Raw genomic sequence first — 19,543 nt, 5'->3', positions numbered from 1 at the left:
GAGAAATTTGACACAAGAGGCCTTCTTAAAGACAACAAACAAAACAGGGAAATTTATTTAACAGTATTCACAAGATGGATTTTTGAGGAAAAGGCAGAATTGGAGGGAAAACACAAAATCATGTATATGTACACAAGAATTCTTTCAGAGAGATAGCTTAGTTTAGATGTTACTCAAGTTGTCTTTAGCTTAGATGTTTTCTCAAGTTAAGTTCCTTCAGTTCTTAGTTTTCAAGCTTAGTTCTGTTCCTCAGAACTCTCACAGATTCAGTTACACAGACTCTGTTCCCAGCCTAGCTAACAGGAGTGAAGAGACTTTGAATCTCTTATTCCCAGAGAACATACAGAAGTATGGGGAATTACCAAATTCCCTCTTCCAGTTCTCACTGACTGTCCCCCACCAGTGGCAGTAATCCTCCACACCACCCTGCAACCGGAACACCTCTGTCCCAGAGACTAATTCCCCTTTGTGACCTGAGAAAGGGCCCTTCACCCAATTCTCCATCCTGTCACTGCAGGTTGTGTGTTCAATTAGCTTACGCTGTACAGAACCCTTAGATTCACAGAGTTGTTCACTTCTGCCTGTCACACAGGTTCACAAGCTTAGACAGCTTCTCAGTCTCGCTAAGAAGCTCAGAATCATTACCAGACTCTGACAGTGCATTCCTGAGAGGAATGCCTGCGCCGGGCTTAGGAGGCAACGCTGCTGCGCTGCCTCTAAAGGAGGTTTTGGCCCTGCCGAAACCTCCTCCCGGCGCCAAAAATCCATGCAGCCCTCATAGGGCTGCACGGATTTCGCCAAAAATAAAAAGGGGCGTTCCTGGGCTGAAAGGGCTTTGGAGGCCACCTAAAGGTGGCCCCGCCCCCAGCCCGGCGCTGTAATGCCCTGGGAATGCCTCCCGGGACGCCGTAATGCCCCGGGAATACCTCCCGGGACGCTGACGCGGGCTTTGATAGTATTCAGATGCCGGCAGAAGGCTCTGTCAGTGTCCCAGGCTGGCACTGCCGCGGCAGCATCCCACAACTGGCGTCCGGGCCTTCCTGCCGGCATTCGGGCTACTAAAGCCAGCGTTAGCGGTCTGGACGCTGGTGCGAGGGGCCCAGATGCCGGCGCAGCGCCTTCCTGACTTCCTAAGGGCTTTCACCCTTAGATCTCATTAATGCACTGTGAATCTTTCACAGCCTCCTGTTAGGCTGGTTACCAAGCTCTGAATCTCTCACAGCCTCCTCTTAGGCTGGTTACCAAACTCTGAATGCTTTCTCCCCCTCAGAGCGTCAGCTTTTTGGCTCCGCCCACTTTTGATGTCTGAGCTTTTGCTGCAGATTAACCCCTTGTCTGTCACATAAGCACTGTAGTTTTGTGGGGTCAGAGTGATCGTATTCTATGATAGGGCGTCTGGATTCTTGCATTTGCAATGTAAAGTTCAAGTAATATTTTGAATTTACAAAAATAAAAAGTATCCTATTATTCACATAGCTTTGTTTCTCTATAGCCTGCAAGAATGTTGTATCGTGTGGCACTGCTCTATGATGCCCATCGTCCTCATTTCAGTATCATGACAATATCTGCTGGAGATAGCGCCAGCCAGGTATCACAAGATGTCCCAGACAACTGTCAGGAATGGATCGGAGGAAAGATGACACAGAATGGAATAGATCATTCTGTGTACAAAATCACTATGGCCTTTAGTACAGAAATCTTTGGAACATTTCGGCAAACTGTGGTATTTGATTTTGGGACTGAACCAGTTTTGATGCAACGAGTGATGATTGATGCTGCTTCAACAGAAGGTATTGTTCATATGTTTTTGTTATCAGACTCATTTCCTGCATAAGTCTATGTTACATAATTACTTGTTATCAACCAGAGGGGACAGCCAATAACACTTATTGGGTGTGTGTCAGACAAAACAAAACAAGCCTTCACCCACTGGCAGAAGACAATGATAGAGGGAGATAGACGAATCTACCAGGGGACGGTGTTCCAAAGTTCTGGTGCCACAACCAAGAGAGCCCTTTCTCAAGTTGCCACCCATCTACACTCAGCTGGTGGAAGCACACAAAGCAGGGCCTCCAAAATGACTGGAGTGGACGGGCAGGTTCATATGAGAGAAGGTGGTCCTTCATGTATGCTGGTCCAAAGTCATATAGGGCTTTGAAGGTCAATGCCAGAACCTTGAATTGAGCCCGGAAGTTAGTGTAGATGGAGTTAGTGTAGATGGAACAAGACTGGAGTGATATGGTCCCTACAACCCACTCCAGTCAACATTCTAGCTGCAGCATTCTGTACCAGTTATAGCTTCTGGACAGTCTTCAAGGGCAGCCATATGTAGAGTGCATTGGTGCAATCTAATCTGAGGGTACCATGGCATGTTGCCAAGGAAGAGCTGCAGTTGGCTCACCAGCCAACACTGGTGAAAGGCAACCCTGGCCACCATTGCCATCTCTTTATACAACAGGAGTCCTGAGTCCAAGAGCACCCCAAAGCTACAAACCTGTTCTTTAGGGAGAATGCAACCTCCCTAAACCATTCAGAACAGCAAGATGTTGTTTAGGAACATGGCACGATTAAACCGGAAGGTCTCTGTCCTTACATCATATGAAACCATTGTTAAGATTAACGGTGGTCAATAACGATGGTCAATAAACCAGCATCAGATGCTTCAGATCCTGGGTTGAGGGTACTTAACTAATATGATTAGTTGAGTAGCCCATATTCAGTCAGATTAACCATATTCCTTTAAATAAACCATGGTTTTGTATAATGCCTGAACTAAGCCCTAGTGTATATGTCTGAGTACAGAGTGAACGAAGATACTTGAATCTCAGTCTTATTCATTTTTTTCCGGAAGTAAGCCCCATTGACTTCAGTGGGCCTGCATAGCAGAAGGTACTTTTCACAGCTGTATTGGGTGCCTAGTCGCTAGGGTATGATTTTACCTGGCACTGTGCCCTCAGTCTTGCACAGACTTGATGAATTTTTCTGGTCGGGCCTCTGTTCAATTTTATTTCTGTGTGAGTCGTTACAATAGCAGAGTATCTTAAGAATTCATATTTTACAAATTACAGTGGCAAAAATTAGACTATCCAAAATTAGTTAACATTAGAATAATCATGGACTTGGATCCAGAGCAGTATTTGTGCGTGGGGGTGGGGCTGTGATTTTTGCTGATTCTGTTTCCCCACTGCACATTTCTGACCTCACTAACATAGTTCGTTGGGGTCCCTAGTTCCCTTCAGCGGCATTTTGGGGGGCCTTTTTGGGATGCAATGGGAATGGAGAAGCTGAGCAAGTCGTATTCCATGGATGGAAATCTTTTTTGTCTGCAGAAATTGCTGGTGGGTTCAAGCTGTAATGACAGTTAACAACATGAGATTTGATAAAGGTAGTATGGGATTTAATCAGTCCTTTGAAAGACTGACCAGATTTCTTTGTGAAGAAATTCATTTCTGTCTTATGGATGATGCACTTAATACACAAAACCTTCCATTTTTCCTGTGCTGTGAAAGCACAGGCAGTAAGATTCTGTGTTTGTAGCAAGAAATCTAGAAGGTGAAGTTTTTCTTACCATAAAGATCAAATGATAGAAAAATGTGCTGTGGAACACAGGCAGGATAATGCTGCTGCAGTTGTCTTGTTTGTGGGCTTCCTAGAGGCACCTGGTTGGCCACTGTGTGAACAGACTGCGGCACTTGATGGGCCTTGGTCTGATCCAGCATGGCTTTTCTTATGTTTTTATGTCCTTAAAAAGCTTCATTTGCTAAAGTTCAGACTATCCTGCACTTGTTAAAAATACCCTTAACTTGTAACTAATTTCTACTGATCTTAATCACATTTTCCAGCAACTAAGGAGTTTTTAATAAGGAAGAACACCAGTGTGATCAATGTTCTACCTAAGATATTCAAGTTCTTCGGTGCTTAGGGCTTTGAAAGTCCAAACCAGCACTGAATATGTTTTCTGTATCCTGTGCCATATTTGACAGAAACAGTTTTCATTCCATCCTCAAGGTCATCCCTATGTAGAATGCAGTGGTCTACATAGGAAATTAGCAAAGCATGGATGACAGATGCAAAATTGCCATATCAATTGGCATGATCTTGTCTGACAAGTAGTAATATGGTACAGTGCCAGGAACATCTCTGTCGTCTATCTGGCTGATGCAGAGGTCTTTGTCAGTGTATGAGTGGTCCTAGAGTTGCATTTATAATCTACTGAATGGCCAAAGAGGTGTGGTTATATTTGGTGGGATTATATTATCCCTGAATTACCAGAACAACAGGCTGATAATGTTAGGAGGGAGAATTTGTGATACCATCTTTTCCCAAGCTGTTCTCAGAACAGAAAGAATGTAAGAAATTATATACATATATATGACTCCATTCAAATCTAGTGTACAATAGAATGAAACACATATAGTTTCATCAGCTGCAAATGCAGTTTAAATCAATCATGCCTAAATGTGTGACAGAAAAAGAAGATTTTTTGCAGTATATTTTTTAAAAGCCTGTATTGCCTGAGCTTGGCAGAGTTCTTTTGCATGGCAACTAGGGCTGTCGATTCGGTTCCATCCGATAAGAAAAACTGCTGAATTTTCCCTGATTCGGCAGTTTCTACTTCGGATATAACTGAAGACAAAAAAGGCGGGAAAACGACGAACCGAACTCGGTGAGTTCAAGCGGACGCCGGATAAATTCATACAAGTTCGGCGCCCCGAAGCAGCATTTTCCTGTGGCCAATTGGTGGCCAAGCTGGGTCTTCTTCTGGCCAATCAGTCGTGGATGAGTGCGTGAGCCCAGCTGCTGTGCGGCCCAGGGAGAAAGAGAGAGAGAGAGAGAGAGAGAGAGAGAGTGTGTCTGTTTGTGTGAGAGAGATATCCCCGTGGGTGGGGGGGGGGTGAGTGTGCCCATTTGTGACTTTCCACAGCTCCGGGGGGGCATTTTTGGAGGTAGAGGTCCCAAACCTTCAGGGTAGCTTGGAGGGACCCTTCTTGCAAAACCCCCCAAGTTCTGTAAAGATTGGGTCAGGGCCTCCCGAGTTATGCGCCCCCCCCAATTGGAATAAAGCCATTAAAAACACATTTGCGGCTTTCCACGGCTCCAGGGGGGCATTTTTGGAGGTAGAGGTTGTGAAGGTTGGGTTAGGGGCCCCCGAGTTATGCGGTCCACCCATTGGAATGATTGGGAGCAGGCGAGCCTTAATGTGCATCTAGAGAGCGGCAAATCCAAGGCAAAACCTCCCGTGCATAAATGGCCAGAGAGAGTCTGTGTGTGTGAGTCTGCTAGAATTGTATTGGATTACTCCTGAGTCCTGACTCCCAGTCCCTGCTCCTGATAGAAGAGAATAAGACATCCACAGTAAGACCCATTTTGGGGCTTCTCTCTATAACTTTTTTCCTGTGTGTGTATATGTAGGGGGGAAGATTCTGTGTGTGTGTGTGGGGGGGAAGCCAAAGGGGGGTGGGTTTACCTGTTCTGCTGGGGAGTGGGCTCGATTGCCTCTGTGTGGGACTGTGCTTTCTGCTGTTTTCACCGGTTGCCAACTTCGTGTGGAGTTAACTGTGGGTTAACAGAGTCTCTCTCTGGCTGGCTCCTATTGTTTCCAATGGGCTGTGCAGCCGCTCCTGTTGTTTATAATGGGCTAGTCTGTCATTCGTTTTAGTACATCCCATGTCAGTGAGTCTCTCTCTGTCTGGCCCGTTCTTCTCCTTCATTTGGAATTTGCGTCTTCTGGTTCGGGGGGGGGCTGTTCTGCTGGGGGGGGGCTTGATTGCCTCTGTGGAGTGTGATTTGGGGGGGTTACCTGTCTTGGGGGGGCTTGATCTCTTTGTGAGTGGAAAGCCGCGAATGTGTTTTTAATGGCTTTATTCCAATTGGCGATTTTGGGGGGGACCCCTTCCTGGCCCCTATCTCGGGACCCCCTGACCCAGTCTTTACAAAACCTGGGGATTCTTGCAAGAAGGGTCCCCTCAAGCTACACTGACAGTTTGGGACCTCTACCTCCAAAAATGTCCACCCCCTGGAGCCTCGGAAAGCCATAAATGTGTTTTTAATGGCTTTAAATGGCCGATTTTATTCACAAACTCTGAACTTAGTGCCAAATTCCATGGATCCGAATCGGGGGAGTTCGGACTTCGGCATTTCCTGAATAAAAACGGGCCAAAGTTTGCCGAATTTTACCGATTTTTCCCCCAACAGCCCTAATGGCAACTCCTAGAAAAGTTCCTCATATGTGGGCCAAACAATAAAGTAAACAGTCGTAATGCTTGTTATGTTTGATTTGCCTTAGTGAGGGCAATTATAGTGGGGCCTGTAAAGATTGTCAGCAATTTTGCACCAAGGACTGTAGTGATTAGGTGTTCAGGTTGAAATCACCTCTTTGGGAAAGAGCCTTATCTGGTACTGAACGCCTGGCTGCATAAATATCTGCCCTGGCAGAACACTCTGAGACCCAAGTACCAAAGATTTCTGCTTTTGGTGGGGCTTCAATCCTGATCGCACTCTGTGGCCTCGGGAAAGCCTGCTTTAATACTAACCACTTTAAGGAAAGTGAAGAACATGTATAGAGTAAAATAAGAGGACTACCTCTTCCTTTTTACCCATCTGGCTCAATCATCTCTTGTGGCTGAGGAAATGCAGATCAAGCATAGACAGGGCTCACACTCTGCACCCACAGATAAGGAGGGTAGGAAGATTGATACAGTGGGCTGAAAGGTTTATTCGTCTTCAGCACTAAACCTCAGAATTGTCAACTACCAGACAATTATGGGCAGTTACCAACTTTCTCTATGGGAAAGGAAGTCCATGTATCTTGCAGTTTCCTTTCGGAAAAGAAATAATTGGCCAAACTAATTCAGACTGAGATGATTATTGTCTCAAAACAACAGATAAATGCTGGCAGGCATGTTGCTGATTCTACAGCCCATGCATGCCATAACATTGTCAGTTGCCATGAGGAGACACACATGGCTTCCCTCTACCACACTATCTGATGAGACCAGGAGCAGAATAGAAGATCTCCCATTCAAGGGAGATTTGTTTTAAAAAATTGTTTTTTATTGTAAAAGCAGCTTTAAACACACACACAGCAAAACACAGAAAACCCGATGCACTCAAGAACTAGGAAATAAAAGGTAGGAGAGGGTGAACATAAGGATATGAGTTTCCCAGGGGAAACTGTATTTACCTATCAGAGGTGTGAGGTCCAAAATGTTCGCTGCAAGAAGGAAAAGGGGGCCCACAAGCAAGTGGGGGGATAACTCAAAGGGTTCAACACACACCTTGCCATTGTGAGAGGGGAGATATTTATACCCAAAATGTATCCTGGGTCACTATGACTTCACCAGTGACCAAACATTACCAGTGGACTAAGGCTTGATTAGTTTATTAGTTTGGTTAAGAAAGGACAGGAGGTAGAAATGGATAGGAAGAATGCCTAGGTAGTTTTGATTAAGCACTATTAACTAAGTATTTATAGATTTATAGATTTTATATTAACTAAGTATTTATAGATAAGGGAAGATAAGGGGATAACTCAAAGGGTTTGGCTACTACCTGTCTTGCAGTTTGAAGGGTTTACATAGATACCTAGATATGGAGAGGAAGGATTCCAGGTTCCCTGAATGAGTCTTAAGCGCTGATGGCATTAAGGGGTTTTTGCTAACAGTTGCCAGGTGGCCTGCAAGAACATGGAATACTAGCATATACTTATGCTTATTTTCATGCGGCCATTCACCCTAGTCACTGCAGATATTTATGCTTTAAGTACAAGTACGTTCCTTTTCAGTATACCGCTTTGCCCTTTGGCTTCTTCAGCCCTGGGATGCTCAATCTACCCCAATCTAGATGACCGGTTGTTGCTGTCACAATACAAGGCACTCATTGACCACATGGAACAGTTCCTAAATACCTGTCATCATTTGGGGCTGGAAGTAAAGTGGAAGAAGTAGAAGCTCATTCTGTCACAGCAGGTGCAATTTATAGGAGCCATACTAGACTCCACAGTGGGCTGTGTTATTCTACCGTCTGACTGAGCGTCACATATTTAACTGCTGGGCTTTTTGGCAGGACTCATTTTCAGTCTGCAGTACATATACAAGAACTGATGGAACTTATGGCTTCTACTACTACCATTGTTACTTTTGGAAGATTGAGAATGTGCCCACTCCAGAGTTGGTTTATGCGAATCCTTAACCTGGCCATGCACCCTCAAAATGAAAAATTTTCTAGGTATTTTTTAAAAAAATTGTTGTTGCTGTGGTAGTCTATAGAAGACAACTTTTTTTAAAAAATGTATTTAATTTTATTTAAGGGATACAGAAGGAAAAAGGGGATAAGGAAAGGGGTAAACCATAGGTAAATCTGTCTGCAGATCAGAATAAGAAAAGAATTTTTTTTGACATAAGCACGATAGCTAGTTTGTCAGTTAGTTCAACAGACTACATTCTAACATTCTAACATGGTCTTGAATCTATGGCAAAATATTTGATTTTACATTCTACACTATAAAGCAACCTATAAGTATATTCGACATTACATTCTTAATATATTTCCATCAACCTCAAGCCTCTATATACCTATAAAACATTCCATTTATCATTAAACTGATCAAAGGTCTCGTCATCTATTACATTCATCATATATGTCATTTTAGCCATGGTAGCATATTCCATCACTCATCTATTTCTGGCAGGGATGTTTGTTTCCACCTTCTTGCCAGAATAACTCTGGCCGCTGTTGTGGTATATTGAAAAAGGTCTCTCTGCAATGGGGGCAATTCTATTCGAGTCTTGACATCACCCCAGAAGACAACCTTTTTAGAGGCATCCCCTTTGGACCAGTTTGCCCTCATAACTGTAACTACTGATGCTTCATTGGAAGGATGGGGAGCCCATTGTAATGATCTTACCGTTCAGGCTGCCCGGTTACCTAGGGAAGGACATTTACACATCAGTGTTGTGGAACTCCCAGCTGTCCGCCATGCCCTTATTTCATGTTCAGCTATGGTCTTGGGGAAGGTGGTCCAGGTTCAGGTGGACAGTAAAACTGCAGTGTTCTGTGTAAACAAAGAAGGTGGTACACCATCTGTGGACCTTTGTGCAGAGGCTGTGTCAATTTGCGAGTGGGCTATTCTACCTAGTGTGACACTGCAGGCTGTTCTCGTTGTTGGTTTGAACAATACCAAGGCAGATGTGTGCTGAGCAGAGTTGGACATTCAAACCACAAATGGTCTACTGGGGACAAATACCCCCCCCCCCCGTGTTTATCAGATTGGGTTATCCAGGGGTGGACTTGTTTGTAACACACGAGAACACCAAGGCATTTTTTTTTTTGTTCCAGGGCAGGGAGCAGCCCATTATCAATTGTAGACATGTTCAGTTTCATGAACAGGAACCCTTCTTTAAAATGCATTTCCTGTGCTCCCTCTAATAGACAGAGTGGTTTGCAAGATATGTGCAGAAGGCACACATCGTATTCTAGTGACACCTTTTTAGCCACACAGGTATGGTTCCAAGTACTGCTCAATTTGCCCAGTTTGCACCTCCATCAGAACCTAGCTCTCATATCACACAACACCATGACATTTATTGGCTATGACAGATTGCACGGCACATCATTCCTTTTCATTAGAATAACTGTTCATTGAGTTGTCTTCTGTGCAGGCTCACATTCCCTCCCTCCTATCCCTCTGTGAGCTGTCTTCTTTTACACAAATTTTATAGGAGGGCTTGTAGTGTCTCAGGAGAACTGAGGGAAGGGGGCTCTTCCTCTCGGAGAATGTGAGGGGCACCCCCTGTGGATATCTAGGAGATAGAAAAATCTTCTGAGTGGCTGACTTGGCATATGCAGTCCCAATGTTTGCTTGTACAGAAGACAACTGGATGAACAACAGTTACAGATAAGTGGAACCCTGCTATATAATTCGAAAAACCCCTTCAAATTTAGTAGCATCTATTCATCTTGAACCAAGTTGCTTAGCTAGAAGGAAAAGGCTGAAATTCTTAGGAATACCCAGAAATCCATATCCAGGTAGCCAAGGAAGTTTTATTTTTCAAGAAATTATTGGCAAAAATGTACTTTTTGCTGGTAGAGCTGAGATAATGGGCAAAACAGAAGGCACATGTCTCAGCCAATCACTAAATAAATAAATAAAATAATGTTACAAAATGCAAAACCAGTGAAGTCATTGTCAGTATGTGTGTCAAATTAAAGTTGAGCTACAGGTTGCCATGGTTGTCATGTTCTTGATACAATACTGGCATGTGTATGCTTTGGCTGCAAAGAAATGCAAGACTTTGAATTCTTCCCTGTTTTTAAGAAAGAGGTCAGTGAATTTGGAAGGGAAAAGATGAGGATTAATGTATGAAGAGAGATAAAAAGAGGTGCTTCCTATATGGCAAAGAACAAAAAGTAAACATAGGGATGTCTGTGATATAAATAAGGAACTAAATAAGAAACCCCAACAAGCAGAAAAATACATCTAATATAAGCAGTGAATTACAGATGGCAAAAGGCCACCTAACAGGGTAAAGTACTAGGACTGTTGCACTAGTGCCCAGTTGCAAGTCAAGGAATTATGCTGCCTCAGAAACGTGGGATAATGCTCTTTTGCTGGTGTAGCTACAATGTAAAAGCTCCTAGATAGCTTAGATATTCCAATTCAGTTTACTTGGGGGTAAATACTGAAAAAATACACATGCTTAGGCTTTTAAAAATTCTCTGCATGTGACAGAGAAATGAGACCATCACTTCTTTACTGCTTTGCTGAATTTAGGCAGAAGGAATACTTCAACCCCAAATGTAGTTTGCTTGGCAGTAAATGAGAATTTGAGTGGTTTAGTGAATTTTCATAGTAGAGGAAGTAGAAAAAGTGAGCATCAGGTCTTATTTTGCAGACTTACAGTACAATCCATTAAAACAGCCCTGGAATAATCTGAGCAAAGTGATTGACTTGGACGCAGGCAATGATGGTAATGGGTGTTCGCTTATCCAAGGCAATTATGGCAGTGGGTGTTACTGTGTCCTGGTTTCAAGCTGAGCAGCCCTTGGTGCACTGTCTGCACCTCGGACCCTTGGCTCAGTTTGCTCCTGGATGCCTGTGACCCTCCAGGTCAGCAGCCCACCAGGAACTTCCCAGTAAAGGGTTCATCCATTCCTGATGTAATCCTATGCACAGTTACTCCAGTCTGGCACACCGAAATCAGTAACTACTGGAATTTCACTGTCAGTCTGTTACAATTCTCAGAACTGGTTTGCTAATTTCAGATGTTTTCAAACATTTTGAACTGGCTTATTATGCAGAGTATATAAAAGAAGTGCACAGTTTTGACTCACACGGAAGGATGAAGGAAAATAAAAATCTAAGTGCAAGATAGGTAATTTTTTTGTTTTGTTTTAGATTTTAAACATAGACTATTGCCGGTTACCCTAGTAAACATTTTTTCTGATCTTTATTCTATTATTTATGAGAGATTGAAAAAAAAAACAGGTTTGTGGAATTTCAGAATATTCATAATCTGCAGAAAGGTTTGTAATGAGCAGCACTACCGTATATACTTGCGTATAAGCCGAGTTTTTCAGCCCAAAAAAAGGGCTGAAAAAAGCCAACTCGGCTTATACGTGGGTCAATACGGTAGGGTAGGGGAGGGGGGAGGAGGGAAAACTTACCACTGCCGTCATCCTTCGCCGCTGGCCCGCTCGCCTTCCCGCAGCCTGGGAGCAGCCAGCGGGGCCTGCCTGGGAGCAGGCAGGCCTCGCCGCCGCCCCCCCCACCGCCGGCCCGCGCCCCTTCCCGCAGCCTGGGAGCGGCCAGCGGGGCCTGCCTGGGAGCAAACAGGCCTCGCGGCCGCCCCCCACCCCCCCCGCCAGCCCGAGCCTCTTCCCGTGGCCTGGGAGCGGCCAGCGGGGCCTGCCTGGGAGCAGGCAGGCCTCGCGGCCGCTCCCGCCACCCACCCCCGTTGCCAGCTCGCTCCCCTTCCCGCGGCCGGGGAGCAGCCAGCAGGGCCTGCCTGGGAGGCTGCCGGGCCCGTGCCGCTTTCCGCCGCCCGGAGCGGCCTGGGGGCGGCCTCCTGCGGCTGCAGGAAAGCCGCCCCACCGGGCCCGCACCACTTTTCGCCCCCAGGAGCCAGTCAGGTAAGCCTGCGGGGGGGGGGGGAGGAGTTAGAAGCCGACCCTCGGCTTATACGCGGGTGCCTAATTTCCCCCCATTTTTGGGGAGAAATTAGGCACCTCGGCTTATACGCGGGTTGGCTTATACACGGGTATATACGGTAATTATGCAACAGGCTGAAACGTCTCTGTTTTAAAAATCTGGGTTGGATAGAGCTGCAGGTGCTTTTTTGCTCATCCTATTCTTTTTTATGTACAACATAGTTCAATTTCCAGCACTGATAGAGCAAAGATTTAAAGCAAATGCTGTAGTTTGTGATCTGCTGTTTCCAGATGATCTGAACATTTATAGCCCAGAGCATGAAGACTGCACGAGTTGTAGTGTTGCAAAACAAAATACAATTCAGTGTGAGTTGGGATAATAATTTCAGGGCCATGGCTATGGTATTTTCAGGAAGTGTTGTTTGAACTTTATGTAGACTGATAGCTAATCAAAATAGTCACATCAGTACAATTTTGTGGCGAACTTGCAGAGACATTGCTTTCATTTGTGTTGTTTAAGAACAAAAAATATATATCCAAAAATACAGCAATTTATTCCCAAGGTTGAATCTATCTTCAGAAACATCCCATATTCTCTTTCCTTTTAGCTGCCAAAATTTCTTGGTACTGAGAACTCAAAAATATATCAAGGACAAGCGTAATAATGAATGCCGCACAAGAAATAGGATTATGCAATTGGTGCACCCAAGAGGCTTATCCAAAATGACAATTTCTGGCAATTACATCTAAAGCATTGTGTTTGTTTCAAAATAAATAACAATTCTAGGCCTGAAACGATTGATATTTCTTAGAAATAGAATCTTCTTTGGTACTTTATAGGCAAGCATTATTTATTTATTAAAATACTTATTCCCCTCCTTTCCCCATGGTTTAAGGCAACCTACAAACTCAAATTTAAAATATACAATAGCTCCCAAACAACATTCTCTCCCTACACAAATACCTGCAGCTTATGCCAGATTTAAAAGCCTTGGCAAAAAAAAAGGCATTATAGTACCCCCTAGGTACCTCTAGAGATGGTGGTCCCCCCTCACCTTTTCAGGAAACCTGTTACATAGGGTGGGAGCTACAATGGAAAAAGCAAGGGCTGTGGTTGATGCTGGGGCACCCTAAGCTGGGGTGCAGCTAGCAGGTGGCAGCCTAAAGGCCACAGCTGGTTCACAGGGCCATAGGGAAAGGTTGTTTAGATATGTGGGTCCTAGGTTGTAAAAGGCTTTTAAGGTAATAGCCAGCACCCTGAGTTGAACTTGGAAATAAACTTGGCCAGTGTTGTGGTTTTAAAATAGGCAGGCTGGATAAGCTCCAAGATGGCCGACATGAAGCAGTACTGTTAAGAAGTCCTCCCACATTTTTTTCCTTTTTACTCTATTTTACCTCATAACGAGCTGCCGGAGCCTATTTGGGACTATCTCAAAGTCAACTTGAAACTCACCAGCTAAGTCCGGGATCTTCGGCTTGCGGTAGGAGCCCGTGTTTTGACTGTCTTATCAGAGTGAAGGCTCTGGCTGGGAGGAGTACCATAAAGGTCGTGGACGCCGAGTGTTTGCAGCTGGACCCTGGACCGTTAATAAGACTCTTCCCTGTTTTTTGGTCTTGGAGTTGGAATTACTTTGGTGTTGACGGCATGGAGCTTTAGGCTGCTGGTCTCCTCTGTTTGATTGTCAGGTGTGGAGAAATTGAGCTTATTCTGCTGCTGGAGACATTCAAGTTTTAAAGTTCTGAAGTTCTAAAAGTCTAAATCACTCTGTGCTCTTCTGAAATGGGTGCCCGTAAAAGAGCACGGGATATAGAAGACGAAATGTCTGTATGGGGGGTGCAAGATAATGAAATCAAGGATTATTTATCTTCTGATTTTTCATGTTTATTATCCGAGAAGGTGGCTTACAGCAATAAAAACAATTCATTTAGGCTCATCACACAAAACCATAGTTTATTTTGACTATGGTTAATTTGTGAAACCAGGGCTCAGCTTACAGATGGTCACTCAAATCCTGGTTTGCCTTGACAAATGCTGGTTTCATTGTCTTTCCTGTCTCCTGAGATAGCGCAGCTGGTGAGCAAGCCAGAATTAAGCCAGATATCCGTATTCACACATCACACAACCTTAAGTCTCAGATCTGACATCATGTGAAACATTAAGCTAACATTAGTTAATGTGATTGTCTGAACATGTTCCACCACTAACTCTCCTTAGCTAGGGCTCATCAAATCAGGATCTGAAGCAAGGATCTGAAGTTGCTTTTATTAACCACAGTTAGTTTTAATCATGGCTTAAATATTTTAAATTATTTTACTAGTAGAGTGAAATGCTTCCAGTTCTATAACTTTATTATGGTATAGTTGAATGTAATTGTGCAACATCTCACAGGTCATGTAGAAATGAAATAGAGTAAGTGTGAATGAAATTCACATTGGTTAATATGAATGGGATGTGGAATGGTATAATATAGCCTGATCTCGTCAGATCTTGGAAGCTAAGCTAAGGGACACCTCCAAGGAAGACTCTGCAGAGGAAGGCAATGGCAAACCACCTCTGCTTAATCACTTGCTTTGAAAGCGCCACCAGAGTTTGCTGTAAGTTGTCTGTGAATTGATGGCACATTACACACACAATAATGTGGATAATTAGTATATATGGATATATTTTTTAAAACCTGGCTTATACTGAGTGAATGTTCTGATTTGCTTGAAAGCTTGTATTTTGTGTCATTTTGGTTGACCCTAATTAAAAGGATTACATGGACTTTGTTTCTTGTTCTGCATTTGGTGCGGACCAATACATCTATTTACAACTTTTTAAATACTGTGTCAGTCTAACCTTGTGACGCCCAGTGTGGCACTGCACCCGTCAGTGTTTCCTAACTCTCATTTCCTTCTTTTCCAAAACACGTCTTCCCCAAAATAAAGAGCCAGTCCAGACTTTCCACTACCTCACTGGAACAGGAGATGCTTCAGAACAGCCAAGGAGGCATCAACTTTCTGGCCCTGTTCACGTTACAGTGAATGCACATACATCCTGCATGAACGTGCTGGGCTTGGGAGGCAAACTGGTGGCGTTGCCTCCTAAAGAGGCTGTGCCGAAACCTCTGCCCAGCGCCAAACCATGAGGGTTGCATGGGAGATACGCCAAAAGCTGGTGTATCTTTACAAAAATTAAAAGGGGCGTTCCCAAGCTAAAAGTGCTTGGGAGGCCGACTAACGTCAGCCCTGCAGTCGGCGCCGTTATGCCCCGGGAACACATCCCGGGGCGCCGGAACGCCTCCCGGCTCGCTGCCACAGCCTGTGCGGTCGGCAGCAGCGGCCAGGGAGCAGCGCCTGGCCCTGCACGCCGGTGGTGGGGGCCCCTGCAGAGGCTGTAGTCGGCCTCCTAAGGGCTTTGGGCCCAATTTTCAGGAATGAACCCTAAGAGAAATAACTTTGGTAGTTTCCCCTTATTTTACATATATGTGTTTTAGAGCACCTCTGTGAGGGGGTCACAGACTTAATCTGCAAAACCTTTTCCATTCCACTTACATGCACATAACTGATTTATTGTATTCTTTTTACCTTTCAAATGGAGTTTCCAAGACAGCTTGTAGAAGGAAAAAAATTGAAAAATATAAGAAAACCAATACAACAGGAAGAAGCCGGAATCAGTTAAAGCTCAAGCAAATCAAACTGTTTTGACAGGTGCTGCAATCCTAAGAACACTCCTGGGAGTAAGCCTCACTGAATATAATGGGACTACTTCTTAATAGACCTCCTTAATGGGACTACTTCTGAATAGACCTCCTTAGATTTCTCTGTAACATTGCAATCATAAGCATGTATTCAATGGGACTTACTCCCTAATAAGTATACTTAGAATTGTTTGTGAAACTCAATGTAGAAGGTGCCAGGTGAGCATCTCTGCATGTTTAATTATTGGGGCACGTTTCACAAAAAAAGGACTCTGGTAGCCATTTGAAAGTATGTGTTCAGCAAAAGGTCTCTAAAGATCATTTTAAAATGGGCAGATTCGAATGAGAACAGATATGTTTGCTGGTCCTATGTTGTTTAGGGCTTTACCGGCTAAAACCCTCACTTAAGAATTGTGTCCAGAAAATAGTAGGAGCAGTGATCTGATGTTCTGAGCAGCTCCCAGACTTGGTATTGTGTTCTGAATCAAGGAATATGTACCATGTCCACATTAGAGTAATCTATCCTGGTTTTAGCTGTTGCCAGGGTATGGATAATTATGGCAAGGGCATCTCTGTATGTGACGAGAATAATGCCACTTTACTGTCTTTCCGTGTTTGTCTGTCTGCATACAGATCTTGAATACCTGATGAATGCACGACAACAACTATTAACTACAGCCAAACGTTGGGATTCCACTTCTAAAACTATTGTAGAATTTGAGCCAAATGAAACAACTGAATTGGAAAAGAGCCTTCTGATCAGATACCAAATTCCTCTGTCTGCTGACCAGCTATTTACGCAGTCTGTCTTAGATAAATCATTGACCAGGAGTAACTATCAGTCACGATTGCATGATCTTCTTTATATTGAAGAAATAGCGCAATATAAAGAAGTCAGCAAGTAAGTATTATTTCTGCTAAAGTTTTCCTTAATTGACTGATGATTATTATGATTATACTGACTTTGAAAATAGAAATTAATTCTTTCTTATAATTACACTTAAGAACAGATTTGAGGTTTCTCTAAGAACTTGTGTTAAATTCTGTGGTTTGAAAGAATATATTGTTTTGAGAACCTTTCTAATGATGTTCCTGGAGCTTTGATACATTTATTTTGGTTTTCTTACTTCTTCCCCAGTTGAATATGTAGTTGGGCCAGTAAGGTTCCCCCCCCCCCCCCGCAAAGACTTGAATTCCATGAATTCCATTTGCAGTGAAGCCAGGAAGGGAATGGAATCATTAATGCTATCCTTCACTATTAGGTTAAAATGCGAGATCTTAAAACACAGTGTAGAATCCAAAGGTGTCATAGATTTTATACTTTTATTATTTTTTATGTATGATCTCGTGCATTAAACCAGTGGTATAAAAATCTTTCAAGGCTGGAGTGTCACTTCAGACAGAGGACTCAATGGCATTTTTCCATTGACTTTTTTGCTTTGGTATCAAGCTAAATATAGTTAATAGCAATTAGAAGATGTCTTTGTCATGATCGTGTAGCTGGAGACATTGCCACATTTACTGTTGGAAATCGTGTTGGTTATTTAATTTGCAGCAGAAGGTCTCTGACTTATTTTGTACGTCTCTTCTGACTTTAGAATGTAGATAACTGATGGCATATAAAAATACTTTCATTAACTGAAGGATATATTTTAAACTTCTGCAATGTGTCTTTCCATCATCTGAGGTCCAGTAGATTATAATATATATACATACACATCCACAGTTCACATAAAGAACCCACTAACTTAATTAATACCATGTCCATGTGAAGACAAAAAAGTCATGAAACAAGCTGCTTTATGTGCAGCAGCTAACCAAATAACTTAATGTGCATGACGTTTCAATTGGAGAGACCTGGCGCCTTGGTTTAGCAAGGAGATGGGTAATAGCTAGAGCAGCAGTGGCAGAAAATTCAGGCTGAGTCTGACAGAGCACACCACAACAGGTGCTTAAAGGCCTTGGAGATAGTGAAGTAGCAGCAGGAAAAAAGCATGTCGTTTTTGCACCATTATTGCATAAACTGGATTGTGTCCAGTGCAATTATTTAGGATAATTAGGATAACCCCTAGAATGAAGTCCTAAATTACTGTAATTATGAACTGGAAATTAGGTGTGATGATTGTGCATGTTTCTTTGCTGGTAAAATCTCTCAGACCTGATCTGACTTAGAAATTAATTTGGTTGCAGATCACATAGGATCATCTAGTCATGTTTAAATGGGTAGTTGTGGTTTGGTCTTGATCCAGGGTGCTGGTAATGCAGGAAATGTTCTCCTTACAATTTTTTCCTCAATTACAGCAGTACAAAAATCTGTGGACTTATGATTTATATGTAGCCATACCTATTGCTATGGTATAGTCCAGTGATGGCGAACCTTTTAGAGACCAAGTGCCCAAACTGCAACCCAAAACCCACTTATTTATCGCAAACTGCCAACACGGCAATTTAACCTGAATACTGAGGTTTTAGTTTAGAAAAAAACAACTCATACATTAACATCTTTTGCCTTAAAAGAAAAACACAATAACAGAGCTTTCAATGATACACACAACTTTTTATTGAAAGGTAAAAGTTTGCATTTGGCATTCTTTTGAACAATTAATGTGATTTTTGCTGTTGTGTGCATGCTGATAATTTGTCTAACCTTGGCTCATACTTTGTAAATTTGAGAGCAACACATGCAGCACTCAGGTCATCTGATAGTCTGTTTCTGGTGTCAGATTTAATATAAGTCTCTCAGCCTTTCCTCGTAGGGCTTCTTGGTCTCCAGGTCCCTGATCGTCCTTGTCACTCCTTCCAACATTCTTGCAATTAATTACTCTCATCATGTCTCTTAGTTCATTAAAATCTGCCCTACTAAAATCTAACCTACACATTAAATAAAATGTTTCATAGTTTTTTTTTTAAAAAAAGAGATCCCCCACATTTCCGATTTTTCTGCTTGAAAAATTGAAAAGGGTTTCAGAAAAAACAACAAGGACAACCTCCCCCCCCAATAGTTTCTGGGTTTTTCCCAGGACCTCACATCTCTAGGTGGGCCAAGGAGAACCCCCCCCCCATTTCCACCACACCATTGCACAAGGCGGGCTTGACCACAGACGGCTGTTAGGCCCTTAAGACAAACCACAAAGTCACAGAAGCGGGGGGGGGAGTTGCTGCTGGGTCAGACTGAACCACGCTGCTGCTCCAGAACAAGAGTCTACAACAGCACACCCTGCATTAGTGGAAGGAGGCAGCCTTGGGAACAGATGGGAGAAGACAGGCAGCCAAGCAGCATCTCCAAACCCAGCAGAAGCCTCGTCAGTTGTTGCTGCCAAGAATATTGCAATATGAACATAAAGACTTGAAATCTTCCAAGCAAAACCCTCACCAATCAGCATCCACCTGCCTCCCTCAACTTCAGGCCTGGGGTAGCCGTACAGCCCAAAGAGGAGAGGCAGGGCAAGGGACTGAACCACTTCAAAATGGGGGGGGGGGAAACACGACCATTTTTAAACCCCCCACACACATTTAATAGCTTCTTGCCAGAAGAAAACCCTTTGGGAAGCAAAGAAGGAAGCCCCACCCTTTGTCTGCTCTCCTGGTTTCCTATAAGCAAAGCATTAAAAAAACAAACCAACCCCCCCAAAGCCCTGACCCCTGCAGTTTGAAGGAGTTCAGCACATTTTACCCTTTCATTCCCAGCCAGTTGTCAGTCTAAGGTGGAGACTGGC

At 43.5% G+C, this 19,543-nt stretch overlaps 1 protein-coding gene across 2 annotated transcripts in view; it reads left to right on the top strand.

Annotated features, from left to right (window-relative positions):
* Positions 1–19,543, top strand: part of HELZ (helicase with zinc finger) — a 217,260-nt gene that overhangs the window by 75,633 nt on the left and 122,084 nt on the right. For both annotated transcript variants that reach the window (XM_056851923.1, XM_056851917.1), the window contains exons 10-11: positions 1,493–1,790; positions 16,461–16,728. In XM_056851923.1, the coding sequence (XP_056707901.1) occupies positions 1,493–1,790; positions 16,461–16,728 (566 nt within the window). The remainder of the gene's footprint in view (positions 1–1,492; positions 1,791–16,460; positions 16,729–19,543) is intronic.

The sequence above is a fragment of the Euleptes europaea genome, chromosome 1, assembly GCF_029931775.1.
Source record: "Euleptes europaea isolate rEulEur1 chromosome 1, rEulEur1.hap1, whole genome shotgun sequence".
Classification (NCBI taxonomy): Eukaryota; Metazoa; Chordata; class Lepidosauria; order Squamata; family Sphaerodactylidae; genus Euleptes; species Euleptes europaea.
This window is presented reverse-complemented; position numbering and strand designations above follow the sequence as displayed.